This window comes from Rhipicephalus microplus, chromosome 2 (assembly GCF_043290135.1).
Source record: "Rhipicephalus microplus isolate Deutch F79 chromosome 2, USDA_Rmic, whole genome shotgun sequence".
Lineage (NCBI taxonomy): Eukaryota > Metazoa > Arthropoda > Arachnida > Ixodida > Ixodidae > Rhipicephalus > Rhipicephalus microplus.
Genome location: NC_134701.1, coordinates 8,797,969 through 8,822,730, shown reverse-complemented (window position 1 = coordinate 8,822,730; position 24,762 = coordinate 8,797,969). Strand labels below are relative to the sequence as shown.

The window sequence follows — 24,762 nt, the reverse complement described above, 5'->3', positions numbered from 1 at the left end:
CATCCAATCGCGCTAGCCTATTGCCCCACGGAGACCGTCGTGCTCCACTCTGACCACCGTCAGAACATTTCTTCAGAGCTATCACCCCAAAGAAAAAAAAGCGCCGCACCACCACCGGGTGGGCTCGAACTTCCAACCTTTCGGTTAATAGCCGATCGCGCTAGCCAATTGCGCCACGGAGACAGTCTTGCTCCCCTCTCACCACCATCAGAACATATCTTCAAAGCTATCAGCCCAAAGAAAAAAAGCACCGCACCACCACCGGGTTGGCTCGAACCTCCAACCTTTCGGTTAACAGCCGATCGCGCTAGCCAATTTCGCCACGGAGCCAGTCCTGCTCCACTCTCACCACAATTAGAACATATCTTCAAAGCTATCAGCCCAAAGAAAAAAAAGCGCCGCACTACCACCGGGTGGGCTCGAACCTCCAACCTTTTGGTTAACAGCAGATCGCGCTAGCCAATTGCGCCACGGAGACAATCGTGCTCCACTCTAACCACCATCAGAACATATCTTCAAAGATATCAGCGCAAAGAAAAAAGCAAGACACTCCACCCGGGAGGGCTCGAACCTCCAACTTTTCGGTTCACAGCCGATCGCGCTAGCCAATTGCGCCACAGAGACAGTCCTGCTCAACTCTCACCACCGTCAGAACATTTCTTCAGAGCTATCAGCCCAAAGAAAAAAAAAGCGCCGCACCACCACCGGGTGGGCTCGAACCTCCAACCTTTCGGTTAACAGCCGATCGCGTTAGCCAATTGCCCTACGGAGACAGTTGTGCTCCACTCTCACCACCGTCAGAACATTTCTTCAAAGCTATCAGCCCAAAGAAAAAACGCGCCGCACCACCGACGGGTGGGCTCGAACCTCCAACTTTCCGGTGAACAGCCCATCACGCTAGCCAATTGCGCCACGGAGACAGTCCTGCTCCACTCTCACCACCATCAGAACATATCTTCAAAGCTATCAGCCCACAGAAAAAAAAGCGCCGCACCACCACCGGGTGGGCTCGAAACTCCACCCTTTCGGTTAACAGCCGATCGCGCTAGCCATTGCGCCACGGAGGCAGTCTTGCTCCACTCTCACCATCATCAGAACATATCTTCAAAGCTATCAGCGCAAAGAAAAAAAAGCGATGCACAACCACCGGGTGGGCTCGAACCTCCAACCTTTCGGTTAACAGCCGATCGCGCTAGCCAATTGCGCCACGAAGACAGTCCTGCTCCACTCTCACCACCATCAGAACATATCTTCAAAGCTATTACCGCTAAGAAAAAAGCAACACACCACTCCCGGGAGGGCTCATAACTCCAACCTTTCGGTCAACAGCCGATCGCGCTAGCCCATTGCGCCACGGAGACAGTCTTGCTCCCCTCTCACCACCATCAGAACATATCTTCAAAGCTATCAGCCCAAAGAAAAAAAAGCACCGCACCACCACCGGGTGGGCTCGAACCTCCAACCTTTCGGTTAACAGCCGATCGCGCTAGCCATTTGCGCCACGGAGACAGTCGTGCTCCACTCTCACCACCATCAGAACATATCTTTGAAGCTATCAGCGCAAAGAAAAAAAAAGCGCCGCACCACCACCGGGTGGGCTCGAACCTCCAACCTTTCGGTTAAGAGCAGATCGCGCTAGCCAATTGCGCAACGGAGACAATCGTGCTCCACTCTCACCACCATCAGAACATATCTTCAAAGCTATCAGCGCAAAGAAAAAAGCAACAGACCCCACCCGGGAGGGCTCGAACCTCCAACTTTTTGGTTAACAGCCGATTGCGCTAGCGAATTGCGCCACGGGGACCGTCCTGCTCCACTCTCACCACCGTCAGACCATTTCTTCAGAGCTATCACCCCAAAGAAAAAAAAAGCACCGCACCCCCACCGGGTGACTCAAACCTCCAACCTTTCGGATAACAGCCGATCGCGCTAGCCAATTGCGCCACAAAGACAGTCCTGCTCCACTCTCACCACCATCAGAACATATCTTAAAAGCTATTACCACAAAGAAAAAAGCAACACACCAATCCTGGGAGGGCACGAAACTCAAACATTTCGGTTAACAGCCGATCGCGCTAGCCCATTGCGGGACGGAGACAGTCTTGCTCCACTCTCACCACCATCAGAACATATGTTCAAAGCTATCAGCGCAGAGAAAAAAAGCGCCGCACCACCACCGGGTGGGCTCAAACCTCCAACCTTTCGGTTAACAGCCAATCGCGCTAGCCAATTGCGCCACGGAGACGGTCCTAATCCACTCTCACCACCATCAGAACATATCTTCAAAGCTATCAGCACAAAGAAAAAAAAGCGCCGCACCACCACCGGGTGGGCTCGAACCTCCAATCTTTCGGTTAACAGCCGATCGCGCTAGCCAACGGCGCTACGGAGACAGTCGTGCTCCACTCTCACCACCATCAGAACATATCTTCAAAGCTATCAGCCCAAAGAAAAAAAAGCGCCGCACCACCACCGGGTGGGCTCGAACCTCCAACTTTTCGGTTAACAGCCGATCACGCTAGCCAATGGCGTCACGGAGACAGTCTTGCTCCACTCTCACCACCATCAGAACATATCTTCAAAGTTATCAGCCCAAAGAAAAAAAAGCACCGCACCACCACCAGGTGGTCTCGAACCTCCAACCTTTCGGTTAACAGCCAATCGCGCTAGCCAATTGCGCCACGGAGACAGTCCTGCTCCACTCTCACCACCATCGGAACATATCTTCAAAGCTATCAGCACAAAGAAAAAAAAAGCGCCACACCATCACCGTGTGGTCTCGAACCTCCAACTTTTCGGTTAACAGCTGATCGCGCTAGCCCATTGCGCCACGGAGACAGTCCTGCTCAACTCTCACCACCGTCAGAATATTTCTTCAGAGCTATCAGCCCAAAGAAAAAAAACCACCGCACCACCACCCACCGGGTGGGCTCGAACCTCCAACCTTTCGGTTAACATCCAATCGCGCTAGCCTATTGCCCCACGGAGACCGTCGTGCTCCACTCTGACCACCGTCAGAACATTTCTTCAGAGCTATCACCCCAAAGAAAAAAAAAGCACCGCACCCCCACCGGGTGACTCAAACCTCCAACCTTTCGGATAACAGCCGATCGCGCTAGCCAATTGCGCCACAAAGACAGTCCTGCTCCACTCTCACCACCATCAGAACATATCTTAAAAGCTATTACCACAAAGAAAAAAGCAACACACCAATCCTGGGAGGGCACGAAACTCAAACATTTCGGTTAACAGCCGATCGCGCTAGCCCATTGCGGGACGGAGACAGTCTTGCTCCACTCTCACCACCATCAGAACATATGTTCAAAGCTATCAGCGCAGAGAAAAAAAGCGCCGCACCACCACCGGGTGGGCTCGAACCTCCAACCTTTCGGTTAATAGCCGATCGCGCTAGCCAATTGCGCCACGAAGACAGTCCTGCTCCACTCTCACCACCGTCAGAACATATCTTCAAAGCTATTACCGCAAAGAAAAAAGCAACACACCACTCCCCGGAGGGCTCATAACTCCAACCTTTCGGTCAACAGCCGATCGCGCTAGCCCATTGCGCCAAGGAGACAGTCTTGCTCCCCTCTCACCACCGTCAGACCATTTCTTCAGAGCTATCACCCCAAAGAAAAAAAGCACCCCACCCCCACCAGGTGGGCTCAAACCTCCAACCTTTCGGATAACAGCCGATCGCGCTAGCCAATTGCGCCACAAAGACAGTCCTGCTCCACTCTCACCACCATCAGAACATATGTTCAAAGCTATCAGCGCAGAGAAAAAAAGCGCCGCACCACCACCGGGTGGGCTCAAACCTCCAACCTTTCGATTAACAGCTGATCGCGCTAGCCAATTGCACCACGGAGACAGTCCTCCTCCACTCTCACCACCATCAGAACATATCTTCAAAGCTATCAGCCCAAAGAAACAAAAGCACCGCACCACCACCGGGTGGGCTCGATCCTCCAACCTTTCGGTTAACGGCCGATCGCGCTAGCCAATTTCGCCACGGAGACAGTCGTGCTCCACTCTCACCACCATCAGAACATATCTTCAAAGCTATCAGCGCAAAGAAAAAAACAACACACCACTCCCGGCAGGGCTCGAAACTCCAACCTTTCGGTCAACTGCCGATCGCGCTAGCCCATTGTGCCACGGAGACAGTCTTGCTCCCCTCTCACCACCGTCAGAATATTTCTTCAGAGCAATCAGCCCAAAGAAAAAAAACCGCCACACCACCACCGGGTGGGCTCGAACCTCCAACCTTTTGGTTAACAGCAGATCGCGCTAGCTAATTGCGCCACGGAGACAACAGTGCTCCACTCTCACCACCATCAGAACGTATCTTCAAAGATATCAGCGCAAAGAAAAAAACAACACACTCCACCCGGGAGGGCTCGAACCTCCAACTTTTCGGTTAACAGCCGATCGCGCTAGCTAATTGTGCCACGGGGACCGTCCTGCTCCACTCTCACCACCGTCAGACCATTTCTTCAGAGCTATCACCCCAAGGAAAAAAAAGCGCCGCGCCACCACTGGGTGGGCTCGAACCTCCAACCTTTCGGTTAACAGCCGATCGCGCTAGCCAAGTGCGTCACGGAGACAGTCCTGCTCCACTCTCACCACCATCAGAACATATCTTCAAAGTTATCAGCCCAAAGAAAAAAAAGCACCGCACCACCACCAGGGGGTCTCGAACCTCCAACCTTTCGGTTAACAGCCGATCGCGCTAGCCAATTGCCCCACGGAGACGGTCGTGCTCCACTCTCTCCACAGTCAGAACATTTCTTCAGAGCTATCACCCCAAAGAAAAAAAAAAGCGCCGCACCACCACCGGTTGGACTCGAACCTCCAACCTTTCGGTTAATAGCCGATCGCGCTAGCCAATTGCGCCACGAAGACAGTCCTGCTCAACTCTCACCACCGTCAGAACATATCTTCAAAGCTATTACCGCAAAGAAAAAAGCAACACACCACTCCCGGGAGGGCTCATAACTCCAACCTTTCGGTCAACAGCCGATCGCGCTAGCCCATTGCGCCACGGAGACAGTCTTGCTCCCCTCTCACCACCGTCAGACCATTTCTTCAGAGCTATCACCCCAAAGAAAAAAAGCACCCCACCCCCACCGGGTGGGCTCAAACCTCCAACCTTTCGGATAACAGCCGATCGCGCTAGCCAATTGCGCCACAAAGACAGTCCTGCTCCACTCTCACCACCATCAGAACATATGTTCAAAGCTATCAGCGCAGAGAAAAAAAGCGCCGCACCACCACCGGGTGGGCTCAAACCTCCAACCTTTCGATTAACAGCTGATCGCCCTAGCCAATTGCACCACGGAGACAGTCCTCCTCCACTCTCACCACCATCAGAACATATCTTCAAAGCTATCAGCCCAAAGAAAAAAAAGCACCGCACCACCACCGGGTGGGCTCGATCCTCCAACCTTTCGGTTAACGGCCGATCGCGCTAGCCAATTTCGCCACGGAGACAGTCGTGCTCCACTCTCACCACCATCAGAACATATCTTCAAAGCTATCAGCGCAAAGAAAAAAACAACACACCACTCCCGGCAGGGCTCGAAACTCCAACCTTTCGGTCAACTGCCGATCGCGCTAGCCCATTGCGCCACGGAGACAGTCTTGCTCCCCTCTCACCACCATCAGAACATATCTTCAAAGCTATCAGCCCAAAGAAAGAAAAGCACCGCACCACCACCGGGTGGGCTCGAACCTCCAACCTTTCGGTTAACAGCCGATCGCGCTAGCCAATTGCGCCATGGAGACAGTCGTGCTCCACTCTCACCACCATCAGAACATATCTTCAAAGCTATCAGCGCAAAGAAAAAAAAAGCGCCGCACCACCACCGGGTGGGCTCGAACCTCCAACCTTTCGGTTAAGAGCAGATCGCGCTAGCCAATTGCGCCACGTAGACAATCGTGCTCCACTCTCACCACCATCAGAACATATCTTCAAAGCTATCAGCGCAAAGAAAAAAGCAACAGACCCCACCCGGGAGGGCTCGAACTTCCAACTTTTCGGTTAACAGCCGATCGCGCTAGCGAATTGCGCCACGGGGACCGTCCTGCTCCACTCTCACCACCGTCAGACCATTTCTTCAGAGCTATCACCCCAAAGAAAAAAAAAAGCACCGCACCCCCACCGGGTGGGCTCAAACCTCCAACCTTTCGGTCAACAGCCGATCGCGCTAGCCCATTGTGCCACGGAGACAGTCTTGCTCCCCTCTCACCACCATCAGAACATATCTTCAAAGCTATCAGCCCAAAGAAAAAAAAGCACCGCACCACCACCGGGTGGGCTCGATCCTCCAACCTTTCGGTTAACAGCCGATCGCGCTAGCCAATTTCGCCATGGAGACAGTCATGCTCCACTCTCATCACCATCAGAACATATCTTCAAAGCTATCAGCGCAAAGAAAAAAGCAACACACCACTCCCGGCAGGGCTCGAAACTCCAACCTTTCGGTTAACAGCCGATCGCGCTAGCCAATTGCGCCACGGAGACAGTCCTGCTCCACTCTCGCCACAATTAGAACATATCTTCAAAGCTATCAGTCCAAAGAAAAAAAAGCGCCACACCACCACCGGGTGGGCTCGAACCTCCAACCTTTTGGTTAACAGCAGATCGCGCTAGCTAATTGCGCCACGGAGACAATCGTGCTCAACTCTCACCACCATCAGAACGTATCTTCAAAGATATCAGCGCAAAGAAAAAAACAACACACTCCACCCGGGAGGGCTCGAACCTTCAACTTTTCGGTTAACAGCCGATCGCGCTAGCTAATTGTGCCACGGGGACCGTCCTGCTCCACTCTCACCACCGTCAGACCATTTCTTCAGAGCTATCACCCCAAGGAAAAAAAAGCGCCGCACCACCACTGGGTGGGCTCGAACCTCCAACCTTTCGGTTAACAGCCGATCGCGCTAGCCAAGTGCGTCACAGAGACAGTCCTGCTCCACTCTCACCACCATCAGAACATATCTTCAGAGCTATCACCCCAAAGAAAAAAAAAGCGCCGCACCACCACCGGTTGGGCTCGAACCTCCAACCTTTCGGTTAATAGCCGATCGCGCTAGCCAGTTGCGCCACGAAGAGAGTCCTGCTCCACTCTCACCACCGTCAGAACATATCTTCAAAGCTATTACCGCAAAGAAAAAAGCAACACACCACTCCCGGGAGGGCTCATAACTCCAACCTTTCGGTCAACAGCCGATCGCGCTAGCCCATTGCGCCACGGAGACAGTCTTGCTCCCCTCTCACCACCGTCAGACCATTTCTTCAGAGCTATCACCCCAAAGAAAAAAAGCACCCCACCCCCACCGGGTGGGCTCAAACCTCCAACCTTTCGGATAACAGCCGATCGCGCTAGAAAATTGCGCCACAAAGACAGTCCTGCTCCACTCTCACCACCATCAGAACATATGTTCAAAGCTATCAGCCCAGAGAAAAAAAGCGCCGCACCACCACCGGGTGGGCTCAAACCTCCAACCTTTCGATTAACAGCTGATCGCGCTAGCCAATTGCACCACGGAGACAGTCCTCCTCCACTCTCACCACCATCAGAACATATCTTCAAAGCTATCAGCGCAAAGAAAAAAAAAGCGCCGCACCACCACCGGGTGGGCTCGAACCTCCAACCTTTCGGTTAAGAGCAGATCGCACTAGCCAATTCCGCCACGGAGACAATCGTGCTCCACTCTCACCACCATCAGAACATATCTTCAAAGCTATCAGCCCAAAGAAAAAAAAGCGCCGCACCACCGACGGGTGGGCTCGAACCTCCAACCTTTCGGTTAACAGCCGATCGCGCAAGCCAATTGCGCACGGAGACAGTCCTGCTCCACTCTCACCACCATCAGAACATATCTTCAAAGGTATCAGCCCAAAGAAAAAAAAGCGCCGCACCACTCCCGGGAGGGCTCATAACTCCAACCTTCCGGTCAACAGCCGATCGCGCAAGCCCATTGCGCCACGGAGACAGTCTTGCTCCCCTCTCACCACCATCAGAACATATCTTCAAAGCTATCAGCCCAAAGAAAAAAAAGCACCGCACCACCACCGGGTGGGCTCGATCCTCCAACCTTTCGGTTAACGGCCGATCGCGCTAGCCAATTTCGCCACGGTGACAGTCGTGCTCCACTCTCACCACCATCAGAACATATCTTCAAAGCTATCAGCGCAAAGAAAAAACAACACACCACTCCCGGCAGGGCTCAAAACTCCAACCTTTCGGTCAACTGCCGATCGCGCTAGCCCATTGCGCCACGGAGACAGTCTTGCTCCCCTCTCACCCCCATCAGAACATATCTTCAAAGCTATCAGCCCAAAGAAAGAAAAGCACCGCACCACCACCGGGTGGGCTCGAACCTCCAACCTTTCGGTTAACAGCCGATCGCGCTAGCCAATTGCGCCATGGAGACAGTCGTGCTCCACTCTCACCACCATCAGAACATATCTTCAAAGCTATCAGCGCAAAGAAAAAAAAAAGCGCCGCACCACCACCGGGTGGGCTCGAACCTCCAACCTTTCGGTTAAGAGCAGATCGCGCTAGCCCATTGCGCCACGGAGACAATCGTGCTCCACTCTCACCACCATCACAACATATCTTCAAAGCTATCAGCGCAAATAAAAAAGCAACAGACCCCAGCCGGGAGGGCTCGAACTTCCAACTTTTCGGTTAACAGCCGATCGCGCTAGCGAATTGCGCCACGGGGACCGTCCTGCTCCACTCTCACCACCGTCAGACCATTTCTTCAGAGCTATCACCCCAAAGAAAAAAAAAGCACCGCACCCCCACCGGGTGGGCTCAAACCTCCAACCTTTCGGTCAACAGCCGATCGCGCTAGCCCATTGTGCCACGGAGACAGTCTTGCTTCCCTCTCACCACCATCAGAACATATCTTCAAAGCTATCAGCCCAAAGAAAAAAAAGCACCGCACCACCACCGGGTGGGCTCGATCCTCCAACCTTTCGGTTAACAGCCGATCGCGCTAGCCAATTTCGCCATGGAGACAGTCATGCTCCACTCTCATCACCATCAGAACATATCTTCAAAGCTATCAGCGCAAAGAAAAAAGCAACACACCACTCCCGGCAGGGCTCGAAACTCCAACCTTTTGGTTAACAGCCGATCGCGCTAGCCAATTGCGCCACGGAGACAGTCCTGCTCCACTCTCACCACAATTAGAACATATCTTCAAAGCTATCAGTCCAAAGAAAAAAAAGCGCCACACCACCACCAGGTGGGCTCGAACCTCCAACCTTTTGGTTAACAGCAGATCGCGCTAGCTAATTGCGCCATGGAGACAATCGTGCTCCACTCTCACCACCATCAGAACGTATCTTCAAAGATATCAGCGCAAAGAAAAAAACAACACACTCCACCTGGGAGGGCTCGAACCTCCAACTTTTCGGTTAACAGCCGATCGCGCTAGCTAATTGTGCCACGGGGACCGTCCTGCTCCACTCTCACCACCGTCAGACCATTTCTTCAGAGCTATCACCCCAAGGAAAAAAAAAGCGCCGCACCACCACTGGGTGGGCTCGAACCTCCAACCTTTCGGTTAACAGCCGATCGCGCTAGCCAATTGGCCCACGGAGACAGTCGTGCTCCGCTCTCACCACCGTCAGAACATTTCTTCAGAGCTATCACCCCAAAGAAAAAAAAAGCGCCGCACCACCACCGGTTGGGCTCGAACCTCCAACCTTACGGTTAACAGCCGATCGCGCTAGCCAATTGCGCCACGAAGACAGTCCTGCTCCACTCTCACCACCATCAGAACATATCTTCAAAGCTATTACCGCAAAGAAAAAAGCAACACACCACTCCCGGGAGGGCTCATAACTCCAACCTTTCGGTCAACAGCCGATCGCGCTAGCCCATTGCGCCACGGAGACAGTCTTGCTCCCCTCTCACCACCATCAGAACATATCTTCAAAGCTATCAGCCCAAAGAAAAAAAAGCACCGCACCACCACCGGGTGGGCTCGAACCTCCAACCTTTCGGTTAACAGCCGATCGTGCTAGCCAATTGCGTCACGGAGACAGTCCTGCTCCACTCTCACCACCATCAGAACATATCATCAAAGTTATCAGCCCAAAGAAAAAAAAGCACCGCACCACCACCAGGTGGTCTCGAACCTCCAACCTTTCGGTTAACAGCCGATCGCGCTAGCCAATTGCGCCACGGAGACAGTCTTGCTCCCCTCTCACCACCATCAGAACATATCTTCAAAGCAATCAGCCCAAAGAAAAAAAGCACCGCACCACCACCGGGTTGGCTCGAAACTCCAACCTTTCGGTCAACTGCCGATCGCGCTAGCCCATTGCGCCACGGAGACAGTCTTGCTCCCCTCTCACCACCATCAGAACATATCTTCAAAGCAATCAGCCCAAAGAAAAAAAGCACCGCACCACCACCGGGTTGGCTCGAACCTCCAACCTTTCGGTTAACAGCCGATCGCGCTAGCCAATTGCGCCACGGAGACAGTCCTGCTCCCCTCTCACCACAATTAGAACATATCTTCAAAGCTATCAGCCCAAAGAAAAAAAAGCGCCGCACCACCACCGGGTGGGCTCGAACCTCCAACCTTTTGGTTAACAGCAGATCGCGCTAGCCAATTGCGCCACGGAGACAATCGTGCTCCACTCTCACCACCATCAGAACATATCTTCAAAGATATCAGCGCAAAGAAAAAAGCAACACACTCCACCCGGGAGGGCTCGAACCTCCAACTTTTCGGTTAACAGCCGATCACGCTAGCCAATTGCGGCACGGAGACAGTCCTGCTCCACTCTCACCGCCATCAGAACATATCTTCAAAGTTATCAGCCCAAAGAAAAAAAAGCACCGCACCACCACCAGGTGGTCTCGAACCTCCAACCTTTCGGTTAACAGCCGATCGCGCTAGCCAATTGCCCCACGGAGACAGTCGTGCTGCACTCTCACCACCGTCAGAACATTTCTTCAGAGCTATCACCCCAAAGAAAAAAAAGCGCCGCACCACCACCGGTTGGGCTCGAACCTCCAACCTTTCGGTTATTAGCCGATCGCGCTAGCCAATTGCGCCACGAAGACAGTCCTGCTCCACTCTCACCACCGTCAGAACATATCTTCAAAGCTATTACCGCAAAGAAAAAAGCAACACACCACTCCCGGGGTGGCTCATAACTCCAACCTTTCGGTCAACAGCCGATCGCGCTAGCCCATTGCGCCACGGAGACAGTCTTGCTCCCCTCTCACCACCATCAGAACATATCTTCAAAGCTATCAGCCCAAAGAAAAAAAGCACCGCACCACCACCGGGTGGGCTCGAACCTCCAACCTTTCGGTTAACAGCCGATCGCGCTAGCCAATTGCGCCACGGAGACAGTCGTGCTCCACTCTCACCACCATCAGAACATATCTTCAAAGCTATAAGCGCAAAGAAAAAAAAAGCGCCGCACCACCACCGGTTGGGCTCGAACCTCCAACCTTTCGGTTAACAGCCGATCGCGCTAGCCAATTGCGCCACGGAGACAGTCCTGCTCCCCTCTCACCACAATTAGAACATATCTTCAAAGCTATCAGCCCGAAGAAAAAAAGCGCCGCACCACCACCGGGTGGGCTCGAACCTCCAACCTTTTGGTTAACAGCAGATCGCGCTAGCCAATTGCGCCACGGAGACAATCGTGCTCCACTCTCACCACCATCAGAACATATCTTCAAAGATATGAGCGCAAAAAAAAGCAACACACTCCACCCGGGAGGGCTCGAACCTCCAACCTTTCGGTTAAGAGCAGATCGCGCTAGCCAATTGCGCCACGAAGACAGTCCTGCTCCACTCTCACCACCGTCAGAACATATCTTCAAAGCTATTACCGCAAAGAAAAAAAAAGCGCCGCACCACCACCGGGTGGGCTCGAACCTCCAACCTTTCGGTTAAGAGCAGATCGCGCTAGCCAATTGCGCCACGGAGACAATCGTGCTCCACTCTCACCACCATCAGAACATATCTTCAAAGCTATCAGCGCAAAGAAAAAAGCAACAGACCCCACCCGGGAGGGCTCGAACTTCCAACTTTTCGTTTAACAGCCGATCGCGCTAGCGAATTGCGCCACGGGGACCGTCCTGCTCCACTCTCACCACCGTCAGACCATTTCTTCAGAGCTATCACCCCAAAGAAAAAAAAAGCACCGCACCCCCACCGGGTGGTCTCGAACCTCCAACCTTTCGGTTAACAGCCGATCGCGCTAGCCAATTGCCCCACGGAGACTTTTTTTTTTTTTTCTTTATTGCCTTTTAATAACCACAAGCAAAGGAAATACATACAAAATATGTACACTTACTAAAACACCAGCTTCAACTTGGCCAGTGCACTTGGTTTAAAAAGGCTTCACAGAAGCCAATTGGTCGAGCACAGGTAACCACTCGGGGGGTTCAGGCAGCGCTTTAAACACGTCTCGTGTATACAGCATACTCTCAACAAAATAGTCTCTCGCTGAACGTGCGTCTACACGCATATGTCGAACATCCATTCTTGTCCTCCACACACTATGCATGCAAAGCAACATTAACATGTCACTCGGCACTTCCCCTGCAGCTGCACACGGAAGAAAACGGATTCCAAAAGCGTTGATAGGTAGTTCTTTTTTTATAGTCCGTTGTAGTACGTCCCACAAGAACACAGCATCATGGCAGTCGAGAAAGATATGATTTATCGTTTCTGGTTTGCCGCAGATTAGACAGTTGACGGACCACGGTACAAAAAGCCCTTTATTTTTTGGCCATGGCAGTACAGGGAGAGTGCCGGTATGCACTTGAAAGAAGAATGTTTTGACAGAGGGTCTGACCGGCATTCTCTTAACACGTTTAAACACGTCACGCTCAGAACCTAGCCTGCACGAAGCTCGGTAGACGGGCACTGGCAGGAAGACATCAAGAAGGTCACGATACAGTTTCTTTTTAGTCACGTCGGACAAGTATTCGTACGAAAATCTTTCCTTGAGCAGGCGTGTAGCTGTAACTACTTCTCGCAAATAAGGACTGAGTGGTCCAGCTTCGAAGGAAAAAGATGACACGACGAAATCAGATAAGGGGGTCTGCAGTCTTGCTTGGATCACAGTTCTCAAGAAATTGTCAGTTTGATCTCGAGCGAACATGAATCTGCTCACCAACTGCTTAAAAAAACAAATGCAAAAGCCCCAGACCACCATATTTTACCCTATGAAATAAATTGCACCGGCTCGTGCGCTCCCACTGCGACCCCCATATAAAGGTCGCGAATACTCGGTGCATTTTCTGGACCGAAGTGCGGGTCATGGTTAACACTTGTAATACATAAAACACTTTTGCAATCAGAAATACATTGCACACGGACGCTTTTGCAAACATTGATAAATTGCGACCTCCCCACTTATCAGTACAATTTTTAATGCGTTGACGTTCCTCAGACCAATACTCCGTAGCATTGCGGTAGTGATCCAAAGGCACACCGAGGTACTTTCCGGGCATGATTTTCCAATTCATGTTACAGTAAACTTCGGGTGTGCTTTGCCACTGGCCATGCCAAACGCCTAGACATTTTGGCCAACTAATTGCGCTGCCCGTTGCTGCACAGAATTCCCTAGCTATTCGTACAACTTCTTGCACACTTTCTTTGTCACTGCAAAACACTGCGACGTCATCAGCATAGGCTAAAATTCTAATTCCACTGGTCAGAAACGTATACCCTCTTATACTTGGTGATGCAAGTATTCGTAAACAGAAGGGCTCTAAGTAAAGCGCGAAAAGGAGTGGCGACAAGGCACAACCTTGCTTCACGCTCGAGCGCACAGGAATTGAAGCACTTACTTCTTTGTTGATTACTAAATTAGCCCTGCAGTCATGATACACCATTCTAACGCCTTCTGTAATGACAGTTCCTACATTCACATGTTCCAGCAATAAAAACAAAATTTCATGTACGACTTTATCGAACGCTTTGTGCAGGTCTAGCTGAATCATGGCCACGCGGTCATTATTTGCATCACAGCATTCTAGAATACTTCTGGTTACGTGTATATTTGTGAATATGGTTCTGCCCTTAATCCCACATGTCTGATGCGGGCCGACAAGGGATGTGACAACACTTTGGAGCCGTCTTGCTAGGACCTTCGTGTATATTTTATAGTCAGTGTTGCTCAAACTGATAGGTCGGTAGGATTCCACTGAAAGTAGCTTTGCGGGGTCATCAGTTTTGGGGATTAATACTACGTGTGCTGTCCTAAATGAATGAGGTGTTTGCTGCTTGTCGTAGCATTCTCTGATCACTCGGTGTAATGCCAGTGCCATTTCTGTCTTAAAAAATTTGTATATGGCAGCACCAAGCCCATCCGGCCCTGGTGACTTGCCGTTACCCAGGTTATCTATAGCTGATTCAATTTCTGCCACAGTGATTTCTACTTCCAGTAGCTCCCGCTCAGAGTCTTCCAATCTCGGCATAAGGGTCAGAAAGTCCTCTTTGAATCGTTCGGGGTCATTGATTGTATGGCTAAGGAGTTGCGTATAAAACTCGACAAAGGCGTGCTTTATCTGTTCGCGGTCCCGGGTAATGTAATTGCGGTATCGAATTTCATTTATCTCTTTGTTTGCTGCATGTTTCTTTTCTTCACTGAGCACCCGCTTAGTGGGCGTTTCACCCATCCACAGCCGTTCAGTGCGAGCCCTTATCATTGCTCCGCGGTACTTTTCGTCGTCGATGAATTCGAGCTTTGCTTTCGCCTCCTTTATTTCTTTCTTAAATTTTCCCGGCACTTCATTTTCTACGCTTAACATGTAGTCTAGTTCGCTTTGTAACTGCCTCTCTTGTTGCCTTTCCCGATTACGTAATACACAGGCTCTTTCAATCGCTATCATCTTTATATCACACTTCATTTGCTCCCACACAGCTATGAAGTTATTGGTCTCCAAACGAAGAGCATTTGAAAGACATTCTTTGGTTTTTTTGACAAATATTTCATCTTGCAGCAGCTTTTCATTAAATTTCCATAGAAACCAATTAAACTTCGCAGCCTTACGTTTTTCGCCAATGTTGACCTTGACCAGACAATGATCACTAAAACTAAGATGTTGAATTTGATAAGATGAGCATAGTGGCACCAACTTTGCCGACAAATATATTCTGTCTAACCTCGCGTGCGAATGACCTTGAAAGTGCGTATATCCTACTTCACCCTCTCGCGTCATTACATAACCGACATCTTCCAGCCCTGTCTCGTTCACTATTTTATTCAACAGCTCAGCGCTTCTATCGCGCACATTGAAGCTCGTTGTCTTATCCTCAGCTCTACAGACACAATTGAAGTCCCCTAGAACCACAACATTTCTTTCCGTTTTCAAGAATCCTTCAATCGCTCTGAAAAAAAATTCCCGTTCGTGCGATCTATTCGGTGCATAAACACACACAACGCGCCAAGGCATTCCAGAAACACTGAAGTCGCACACAACCAGCCTACCGCTATCGCAGGTAGACACATTTTCAACAACCGCGATACTACTACGTATGAAAACGACACAGCCTCCTGACCGCCCAACAGCATGACAAACGCAGACATTGTACCTAGAGCGAAAAACTTGAACCATTTGCTCCGTTTGTTCTTCACTTTCCATTTTAGTTTCTTGTACAGCCAGGAGGTCTATGTCGTTTTCTAACAAAATGCGACTAATCTGGCATTGTCTCCTGCGCGAACACAGGCCTCTTGAGTTCAACGTCGCGATGCAAATACCAGTTTTAAAGTTAGTCGCCATTTCTTGAAGGTTGTTTCGTCAGGTGTCATACTCACGTCGCAACAGTGGTTGCGTGTGCTCAGCGTAGAAAGCCTCGGAACGTCTCCTCCGCTACGGCGGGGCCGACGTTTGAGTGCCCCTACGGTCAGGAGACAGGTTTGGTCGTGGTTTAAAGGTAGGCCGACGACCAGTCGCCGTCTTTGTTGGAGGTTCATTGATGGCCGACGTGTCAACATTTCCGGTACGGTCAGGTGTTTCACGAGCTCGCTTAAAAGCGATAGCACCGGCCTTGGTCATCTCGGCGTCCGTTGCTTCCGGGCCGCCCTCTCGCGCAGCTGAAGATGACTTGCTCGCTGCTGTAGCGTCGTTCTCTACTGCTGCCGTGTCTAAATTCGTTCCTGGCGCACCAGAGTGCTTGTCGCATTTATTGGTAGATTCCAGTGCGGCCCCAGAAGACTGTTCAGGGGGCGTGGCAGGGCCTTCCGTATAACCGTCTTCCCTGCTCGCTTCTTCGGCATCCACGGCATCCATCAGGTGTTCAGACACTTCGTCTGTTTGGCCTGGGCCCGCAATGCTGGCGTACGACCTCACACAGTGGGCGTCATCGTGGCCATAGCGACGACAGACCCCACAGCGCGGCACGCGGCAATCCCGTCGAATGTGTCCGATAGCCCGGCATCGGAGGCATAGCGGTGCTCTGCCAGGAATTACGACGAGCGCCATATCCTCCGCAACTCGCAGTTGGTGTGGCAGGTCGTCCACGGACACGCCCGCGTGTAGCCTCAGCGTGACCGACCGCGTGGTTGAACCTTTATCATTGCAACCCTGCACCTTCCATTTATCTCTGCTTATCTCGGTCACTTTTCCGTAGGGCGTTAAGGCGACTCGCACAGCCTCGTCCGGCACGCCATGAAGAAGCCAGTACAACTTCAGCCGCACACCTCGATCACGGGGGTCAACCACCATACAGCGATGGTCCTTTAGATCAAAAGACTCCGCCGCCAGCATCTTCTTTTTACCCTCATCATCCTTGAACGTCACTGCCCATACATGATTCATTTGGTATGCCCCTAGGGCAACCACTTCCGGCAGCAGCGAAAGACGAGCAAGGCTGTCTCGGACATGCTCCACTCGATATGGCCTGGCTTTCAAGTTTCCGTGCAAAAAAACCGTGTGCAAAACGGAATCACCTGAAGGCAGCTGAGGCAGAACAACCTGGAAATCTTCGCCTGGCTTTTCGGTACACCTGATACCGCGGCCCACACGGGCCGCTGAAACCGCCCCTACGCGGGAGCACATGATAAACACGTCCGTTCACTGTCGTGGCCGGAAGTGGAATCCCTTGCGCCACGAAGACAGTCCTGCTCCACTCTCACCACCATCAGAACATATCTTCAAAGTTATCAGCCCAAAGAAAAAAAAGCACCGCACCACCACCAGGTGGTCTCGAACCTCCAACCTTTCGGTTAACAGCCGATCGCGCTAGCCAATTGCCCCACGGAGACGGTCGTGCTCCACTCTCACCACCGTCAGAACATTTCTTCAGAGCTTTCACCCCAAAGAAAAAAAAAGCGCCGCACCACCACCGGTTGGGCTCGAACCTCCAACCTTTCGGTTAATACCCGATCGCGCTAGCCAATTGCGCCACGAAGACAGTCCTGCTCCACTCTCACCACCGTCAGAACATATCTTCAAAGCTATTACCGCAAAGAAAAAAGCAACACACCACTCCCGGGAGGGCTCATAACTCCAACCTTTCGGTCAACAGCCGATCGCGCTAGCCCATTGCGCCACGGAGACAGTCTTGCTCCCCTCTCACCACCATCAGAACATATCTTCAAAGCTATCAGCCCAAAGAAAAAAAGCACCGCACCACCACCGGGTGGGCTCGAACCTCCAACCTTTCGGTTAACAGCCGATCGCGCTAGCCAATTGCGCCACGGAGACAGTCGTGCTCCACTCTCACCACCATCAGAACATATCTTCAAAGCTATCCGCGCAAAGAAAAAAAAAAGCGCCGCACCACCACCGGGTGGGCTCGAACCTCTAACCTTTCGGTTAAGAGCAGATCGCGCTAGCCAATTGCGCCACGGAGACAATCGTGCTCCACTCTCACCACCATCAGAACATATCTTCAAAGCTATCAGCGCAAAGAAAAAAGCAACAGACCCCACCCGGGAGGGCTCGAACTTCCAACTTTTCGGTTAACAGCCGATCGCGCTAGCCAATTGCGCCACGGAGACAGTCCTGCTCCACTCTCACCACAATTAGAACATATCTTCAAAGCTATCAGTCCAAAGAAAAAAAAAGCGCCACACCACCACCGGGTGGGCTCGAACCTCCAACCTTTTGGTTAACAGCAGATCGCGCTAGCCAGTTGCGCCATGGAGACAATCGTGCTCCACTCTCACCACCATCAGAACGTATCTTCAAAGATATCAGCGCAAAGAAAAAAGCAACACACTCCACCCGGGAGGGCTCGAACCTCCAACTTTTCGGTTAACAGCCGATCGCGCTAGCCAATTGCGCCACGGGGACCGTCCTGCTCCCCTCTCACCACCGTCAGACCATTTCTTCAGAGCTATCACCCCAAGGAAAAAAAGCGCCGCACCACCACTGGGTGGGCTCAAACCTCCAACCTTTCGGTTAACAGCCGATCGCGCTAGCCAATTGCCCCACGGAGACAGTCGTGCTCCACTCTCATCACCCTCAGAACATTTCTTCAGAGCTATCACCCCAAAGAAAAAAAAAGCGCCGCACCACCACCGGTTGGGCTCGAACCTCCAACCTTTCGGTTAACAGCCGATCGCGCTAGCCAATTGCGCCACGAAGACAGTCCTGCTCCACTCTCACCACCATCAGAACATATCTTCAAAGCTATTACCGCAAAGAAAAAAGCAACACACCACTCCCGGGAGGGCTCATAACTCCAACCTTTCGGTCAACAGCCGATCGCGCAAGCCCATTGCGCCACGGAGACAGTCTTGCTCCTCTCTCACCACCATCGGAACATATCTTCAAAGCTATCAGCCCAAAGAAAAAAAAGCACCGCACCACCACCGGGTGGGCTCGAACCTCCAACCTTTCGGTTAACAGCCGATCGCGCTAGCCAATTGCGCCACGGAGACAGTCGTGCTCCACTCTCACCACCATCAGAACATATCTTCAAAGCTATCAGCGCAAAGAAAAAAAAAGCGCCGCACCACCACCGGGTGGGCTCGAACCTCCAACCTTGCGGTTAAGAGCAGATCGCGCTAGCCAATTGCGCCACGGAGACAATCGTGCTCCACTCTCACCACCATCAGAACATATCTTCAAAGCTATCAGCGCAAAGAAAAAAGCAACAGACCCCACCCGGGAGGGCTCGAACTTCCAACTTTTCGTTTAACAGCCAATCGCGCTAGCGAATTGCGCCACGGGAACCGTCCTGCTCCACTCTCACCACCGTCAGACCATTTCTTCAGAGCTATCACCCCAAAGAAAAAAAAGCACCGCACCCCCACCGGGTGGTCTCGAACCTCCAACCTTTCGGTTAACAGCCGATCGCGCTAGCCAATTGCCCCACGGAGACGGTCGTGCTCCACTCTCACCACCGTCAGAACATTTCTTCAGAGCTATCACCCCAAAGAAAAAAAAGCACCCCACCCCCACCGGGTGGGCTCAAACCTCCAACCTTTCGGATAACAGCCGATCGCGCTAGCGATTTGCGCCACAAAGACAGTCCTGCTCCACTCTCACCACCATCAGAACATATGTTCAAAGCTATCAGCGCAGAGAAAAAAAGTGCCGCACCACCACCGGGTGGGCTCAAACCTCCAACCTTTCGATTAACAGCTGATCGCGCTAGCCAATTGCACCACGGAGACAGTCCTCCTCCACTCTCACCACCATCAGAACATATCTTCAAAGCTATCAGCCCAAAGAAAAAAAAGCGCCGCACCACCACCGGGTGGGCTCGAACCTCCAACCTTTCGGTTAAGAGCAGATCGCACTAGCCAATTCCGCCACGGAGACAATCGTGCTCCACTCTCACCACCATCAGAACATATCTTCAAAGCTATCAGCCCAAAGAAAAAAAAGCGCCGCACCACCGACGGGTGGGCTCGAACCTCCAACCTTTCGGTTAACAGCCGATCGCGCAAGCCAATTGCGCACGGAGACAGTCCTGCTCCACTCTCACCACCATCAGAACATATCTTCAAAGGTATCAGCCCAAAGAAAAAAAAGCGCCGCACCACTCCCGGGAGGGCTCATAACTCCAACCTTCCGGTCAACAGCCGATCGCGCAAGCCCATTGCGCCACGGAGACAGTCTTGCTCCCCTCTCACCACCATCAGAACATATCTTCAAAGCTATCAGCCCAAAGAAAAAAAAGCACCGCACCACCACCGGGTGGGCTCGATCCTCCAACCTTTCGGTTAACGGCCGATCGCGCTAGCCAATTTCGCCACGGTGACAGTCGTGCTCCACTCTCACCACCATCAGAACATATCTTCAAAGCTATCAGCGCAAAGAAAAAAACAACACACCACTCCCGGCAGGGCTCAAAACTCCAACCTTTCGGTCAACTGCCGATCGCGCTAGCCCATTGCGCCACGGAGACAGTCTTGCTCCCCTCTCACCCCCATCAGAACATATCTTCAAAGCTATCAGCCCAAAGAAAGAAAAGCACCGCACCACCACCGGGTGGGCTCGAACCTCCAACCTTTCGGTTAACAGCCGATCGCGCTAGCCAATTGCGCCATGGAGACAGTCGTGCTCCACTCTCACCACCATCAGAACATATCTTCAAAGCTATCAGCGCAAAGAAAAAAAAAAGCGCCGCACCACCACCGGGTGGGCTCGAACCTCCAACCTTTCGGTTAAGAGCAGATCGCGCTAGCCCATTGCGCCACGGAGACAATCGTGCTCCACTCTCACCACCATCACAACATATCTTCAAAGCTATCAGCGCAAATAAAAAAGCAACAGACCCCAGCCGGGAGGGCTCGAACTTCCAACTTTTCGGTTAACAGCCGATCGCGCTAGCGAATTGCGCCACGGGGACCGTCCTGCTCCACTCTCACCACCGTCAGACCATTTCTTCAGAGCTATCACCCCAAAGAAAAAAAAAGCACCGCACCCCCACCGGGTGGGCTCAAACCTCCAACCTTTCGGTCAACAGCCGATCGCGCTAGCCCATTGTGCCACGGAGACAGTCTTGCTTCCCTCTCACCACCATCAGAACATATCTTCAAAGCTATCAGCCCAAAGAAAAAAAAGCACCGCACCACCACCGGGTGGGCTCGATCCTCCAACCTTTCGGTTAACAGCCGATCGCGCTAGCCAATTTCGCCATGGAGACAGTCATGCTCCACTCTCATCACCATCAGAACATATCTTCAAAGCTATCAGCGCAAAGAAAAAAGCAACACACCACTCCCGGCAGGGCTCGAAACTCCAACCTTTTGGTTAACAGCCGATCGCGCTAGCCAATTGCGCCACGGAGACAGTCCTGCTCCACTCTCACCACAATTAGAACATATCTTCAAAGCTATCAGTCCAAAGAAAAAAAAGCGCCACACCACCACCAGGTGGGCTCGAACCTCCAACCTTTTGGTTAACAGCAGATCGCGCTAGCTAATTGCGCCATGGAGACAATCGTGCTCCACTCTCACCACCATCAGAACGTATCTTCAAAGATATCAGCGCAAAGAAAAAAACAACACACTCCACCCGGGAGGGCTCGAACCTCCAACTTTTCGGTTAACAGCCGATCGCGCTAGCTAATTGTGCCACGGGGACCGTCCTGCTCCACTCTCACCACCGTCAGACCATTTCTTCAGAGCTATCACCCCAAGGAAAAAAAAAGCGCCGCACCACCACTGGGTGGGCTCGAACCTCCAACCTTTCGGTTAACAGCCGATCGCGCTAGCCAATTGGCCCACGGAGACAGTCGTGCTCCGCTCTCACCACCGTCAGAACATTTCTTCAGAGCTATCACCCCAAAGAAAAAAAAAGCGCCGCACCACCACCGGTTGGGCTCGAACCTCCAACCTTACGGTTAACAGCCGATCGCGCTAGCCAATTGCGCCACGAAGACAGTCCTGCTCCACTCTCACCACCATCAGAACATATCTTCAAAGCTATTACCGCAAAGAAAAAAGCAACACACCACTCCCGGGAGGGCTCATAACTCCAACCTTTCGGTCAACAGCCGATCGCGCTAGCCCATTGCGCCACGGAGACAGTCTTGCTCCCCTCTCACCACCATCAGAACATATCTTCAAAGCTATCAGCCCAAAGAAAAAAAAGCACCGCACCACCACCGGGTGGGCTCGAACCTCCAACCTTTCGGTTAACAGCCGATCGTGCTAGCCAATTGCGTCACGGAGACAGTCCTGCTCCACTCTCACCACCATCAGAACATATCATCAAAGTTATCAGCCCAAAGAAAAAAAAGCACCGCACCACCACCAGGTGGTCTCGAACCTCCAACCTTTCGGTTAACAGCCGATCGCGCTAGCCAATTGCGCCACGGAGACAGTCTTGCTCCCCTCTCACCACCATCAGAACATATCTTCAAAGCAATCAGCCCAAAGAAAAAAAGCACCGCACCACCACCGGGTTGGCGCGAAACTCCAACCTTTCGGTCAACTGCCGATCGCGCTAGCCCATTGCGCCACGGAGACAGTCTTGCTCCCCTCTCACCACCATCAGAACATATCTTCAAAGCAATCAGCCCAAAGAAAAAAAGCACCGCACCACCACCGGGTTGGCTCGAACCTCCAACCTTTCGGTTAACAGCCGATCGCGCTAGCCAATTGCGCCACGGAGACAGTCCTGCTCCCCTCTCACCACAATTAGAACATATCTTCAAAGCTATCAGCCCAAAGAAAAAAAAGCGCCGCACCACCACCGGGTGGGCTCGAACCTCCAACCTTTTGGTTAACAGCAGATCGCGCTAGCCAATTGCGCCACGGAGACAATCGTGCTCCACTCTCACCACCATCAGAACATATCTTCAAAGATATCAGCGCAAAGAAAAAAGCAACACACTCCACCCGGGAGGGCTCGAACCTCCAACTTTTCGGTTAACAGCCGATCACGCTAGCCAATTGCGGCACGGAGACAGTCCTGCTCCACTCTCACCGCCATCAGAACATATCTTCAAAGTTATCAGCCCAAAGAAAAAAAAGCACCGCACCACCACCAGGTGGTCTCGAACCTCCAACCTTTCGGTTAACAGCCGATCGCGCTAGCCAATTGCCCCACGGAGACAGTCGTGCTGCACTCTCACCACCGTCAGAACATTTCTTCAGAGCTATCACCCCAAAGAAAAAAAAGCGCCGCACCACCACCGGTTGGGCTCTAACCTCCAACCTTTCGGTTATTAGCCGATCGCGCTAGCCAATTGCGCCACGAAGACAGTCCTGCTCCACTCTCACCACCGTCAGAACATATCTTCAAAGCTATTACCGCAAAGAAAAAAGCAACACACCACTCCCGGGGTGGCTCATAACTCCAACCTTTCGGTCAACAGCCGATCGCGCTAGCCCATTGCGCCACGGAGACAGTCTTGCTCCCCTCTCACCACCATCAGAACATATCTTCAAAGCTATCAGCCCAAAGAAAAAAAGCACCGCACCACCACCGGGTGGGCTCGAACCTCCAACCTTTCGGTTAACAGCCGATCGCGCTAGCCAATTGCGCCACGGAGACAGTCGTGCTCCACTCTCACCACCATCAGAACATATCTTCAAAGCTATAAGCGCAAAGAAAAAAAAAGCGCCGCACCACCACCGGTTGGGCTCGAACCTCCAACCTTTCGGTTAACAGCCGATCGCGCTAGCCAATTGCGCCACGGAGACAGTCCTGCTCCCCTCTCACCACAATTAGAACATATCTTCAAAGCTATCAGCCCGAAGAAAAAAAGCGCCGCACCACCACCGGGTGGGCTCGAACCTCCAACCTTTTGGTTAACAGCAGATCGCGCTAGCCAATTGCGCCACGGAGACAATCGTGCTCCACTCTCACCACCATCAGAACATATCTTCAAAGATATGAGCGCAAAAAAAAGCAACACACTCCACCCGGGAGGGCTCGAACCTCCAACCTTTCGGTTAAGAGCAGATCGCGCTAGCCAATTGCGCCACGAAGACAGTCCTGCTCCACTCTCACCACCGTCAGAACATATCTTCAAAGCTATTACCGCAAAGAAAAAAGCAACACACCACTCCCGGGAGGGCTCATAACTCCAACCTTTCGGTCAACAGCCGATCGCGCTAGCCCATTGCGCCACGGAGACAGTCTTGCTCCCCTCTCACCACCATCAGAACATATCTTCAAAGCTATCAGCCCAAAGAAAAAAAAGCACCGCACCACCACCGGGTGGGCTCGAACCTCCAACCTTTCGGTTAACAGCCGATCGCGCTAGCCAATTGCGCCACGGGGACAGTCATGCTCCACTCTCACCACCATCAGAACATATCTTCAAAGCTATCAGCGCAAAGAAAAAAAAAGCGCCGCACCCCCACCGGGTGGTCTCGAACCTCCAACCTTTCGGTTAACAGCCGATCGCGCTAGCCAATTGCCCCACGGAGACGGTCGTGCTCCACTCTCACCACCGTCAGAACATTTCTTCAGAGCTATCACCCCAAAGAAAAAAAAAGCGCCGCACCACCACCGGTTGGGCTCGAACCTCCAACCTTTCGGTTAATAGCCGATCGCGCTAGCCAATTGCCCCACGGAGACAGTCGTGCTCCACTCTCACCACCGTCAGAACATTTCTTCAGAGCTATCACCCCAAAGAAAAAAAAAGCGCCGCACCACCACCGGTTGGGCTCGAACCTCCAACCTTTCGGTTAATAGCCGATCGCGCTAGCCAATTGCGCCACGAAGACAGTCCTGCTCCACTCTCACCACCATCAGAACATATCTTCAAAGTTATCAGCCCAAAGAAAAAAAAGCACCGCACCACCACCAGGTGGTCTCGAACCTCCAACCTTTCGGTTAA

The 24,762-nt window shown here is 52.2% G+C and overlaps 1 protein-coding gene across 1 annotated transcript; it reads right to left on the bottom strand.

The window, feature by feature from the left end:
* Nucleotides 1-15,362: 15,362 nt before the first annotated feature.
* Nucleotides 15,363-17,084, bottom strand: LOC142784665 (uncharacterized). Its single transcript, XM_075883102.1, has one exon. The coding sequence runs from the start codon at nt 17,064-17,066 to the stop codon at nt 15,879-15,881; it is 1,188 nt and encodes a 395-aa protein (XP_075739217.1). The 5' UTR covers nt 17,067-17,084; the 3' UTR covers nt 15,363-15,878.
* Between the last annotated feature and the right edge of the window lie 7,678 nt (nt 17,085-24,762).

Bases quoted from the DNA above. Each gene is read 5' to 3' on its own strand.
- LOC142784665 (XM_075883102.1), bottom strand. From the start codon at position 17,066: ATGTGCTCCCGCGTAGGGGCGGTTTCAGCGGCCCGTGTGGGCCGCGGT.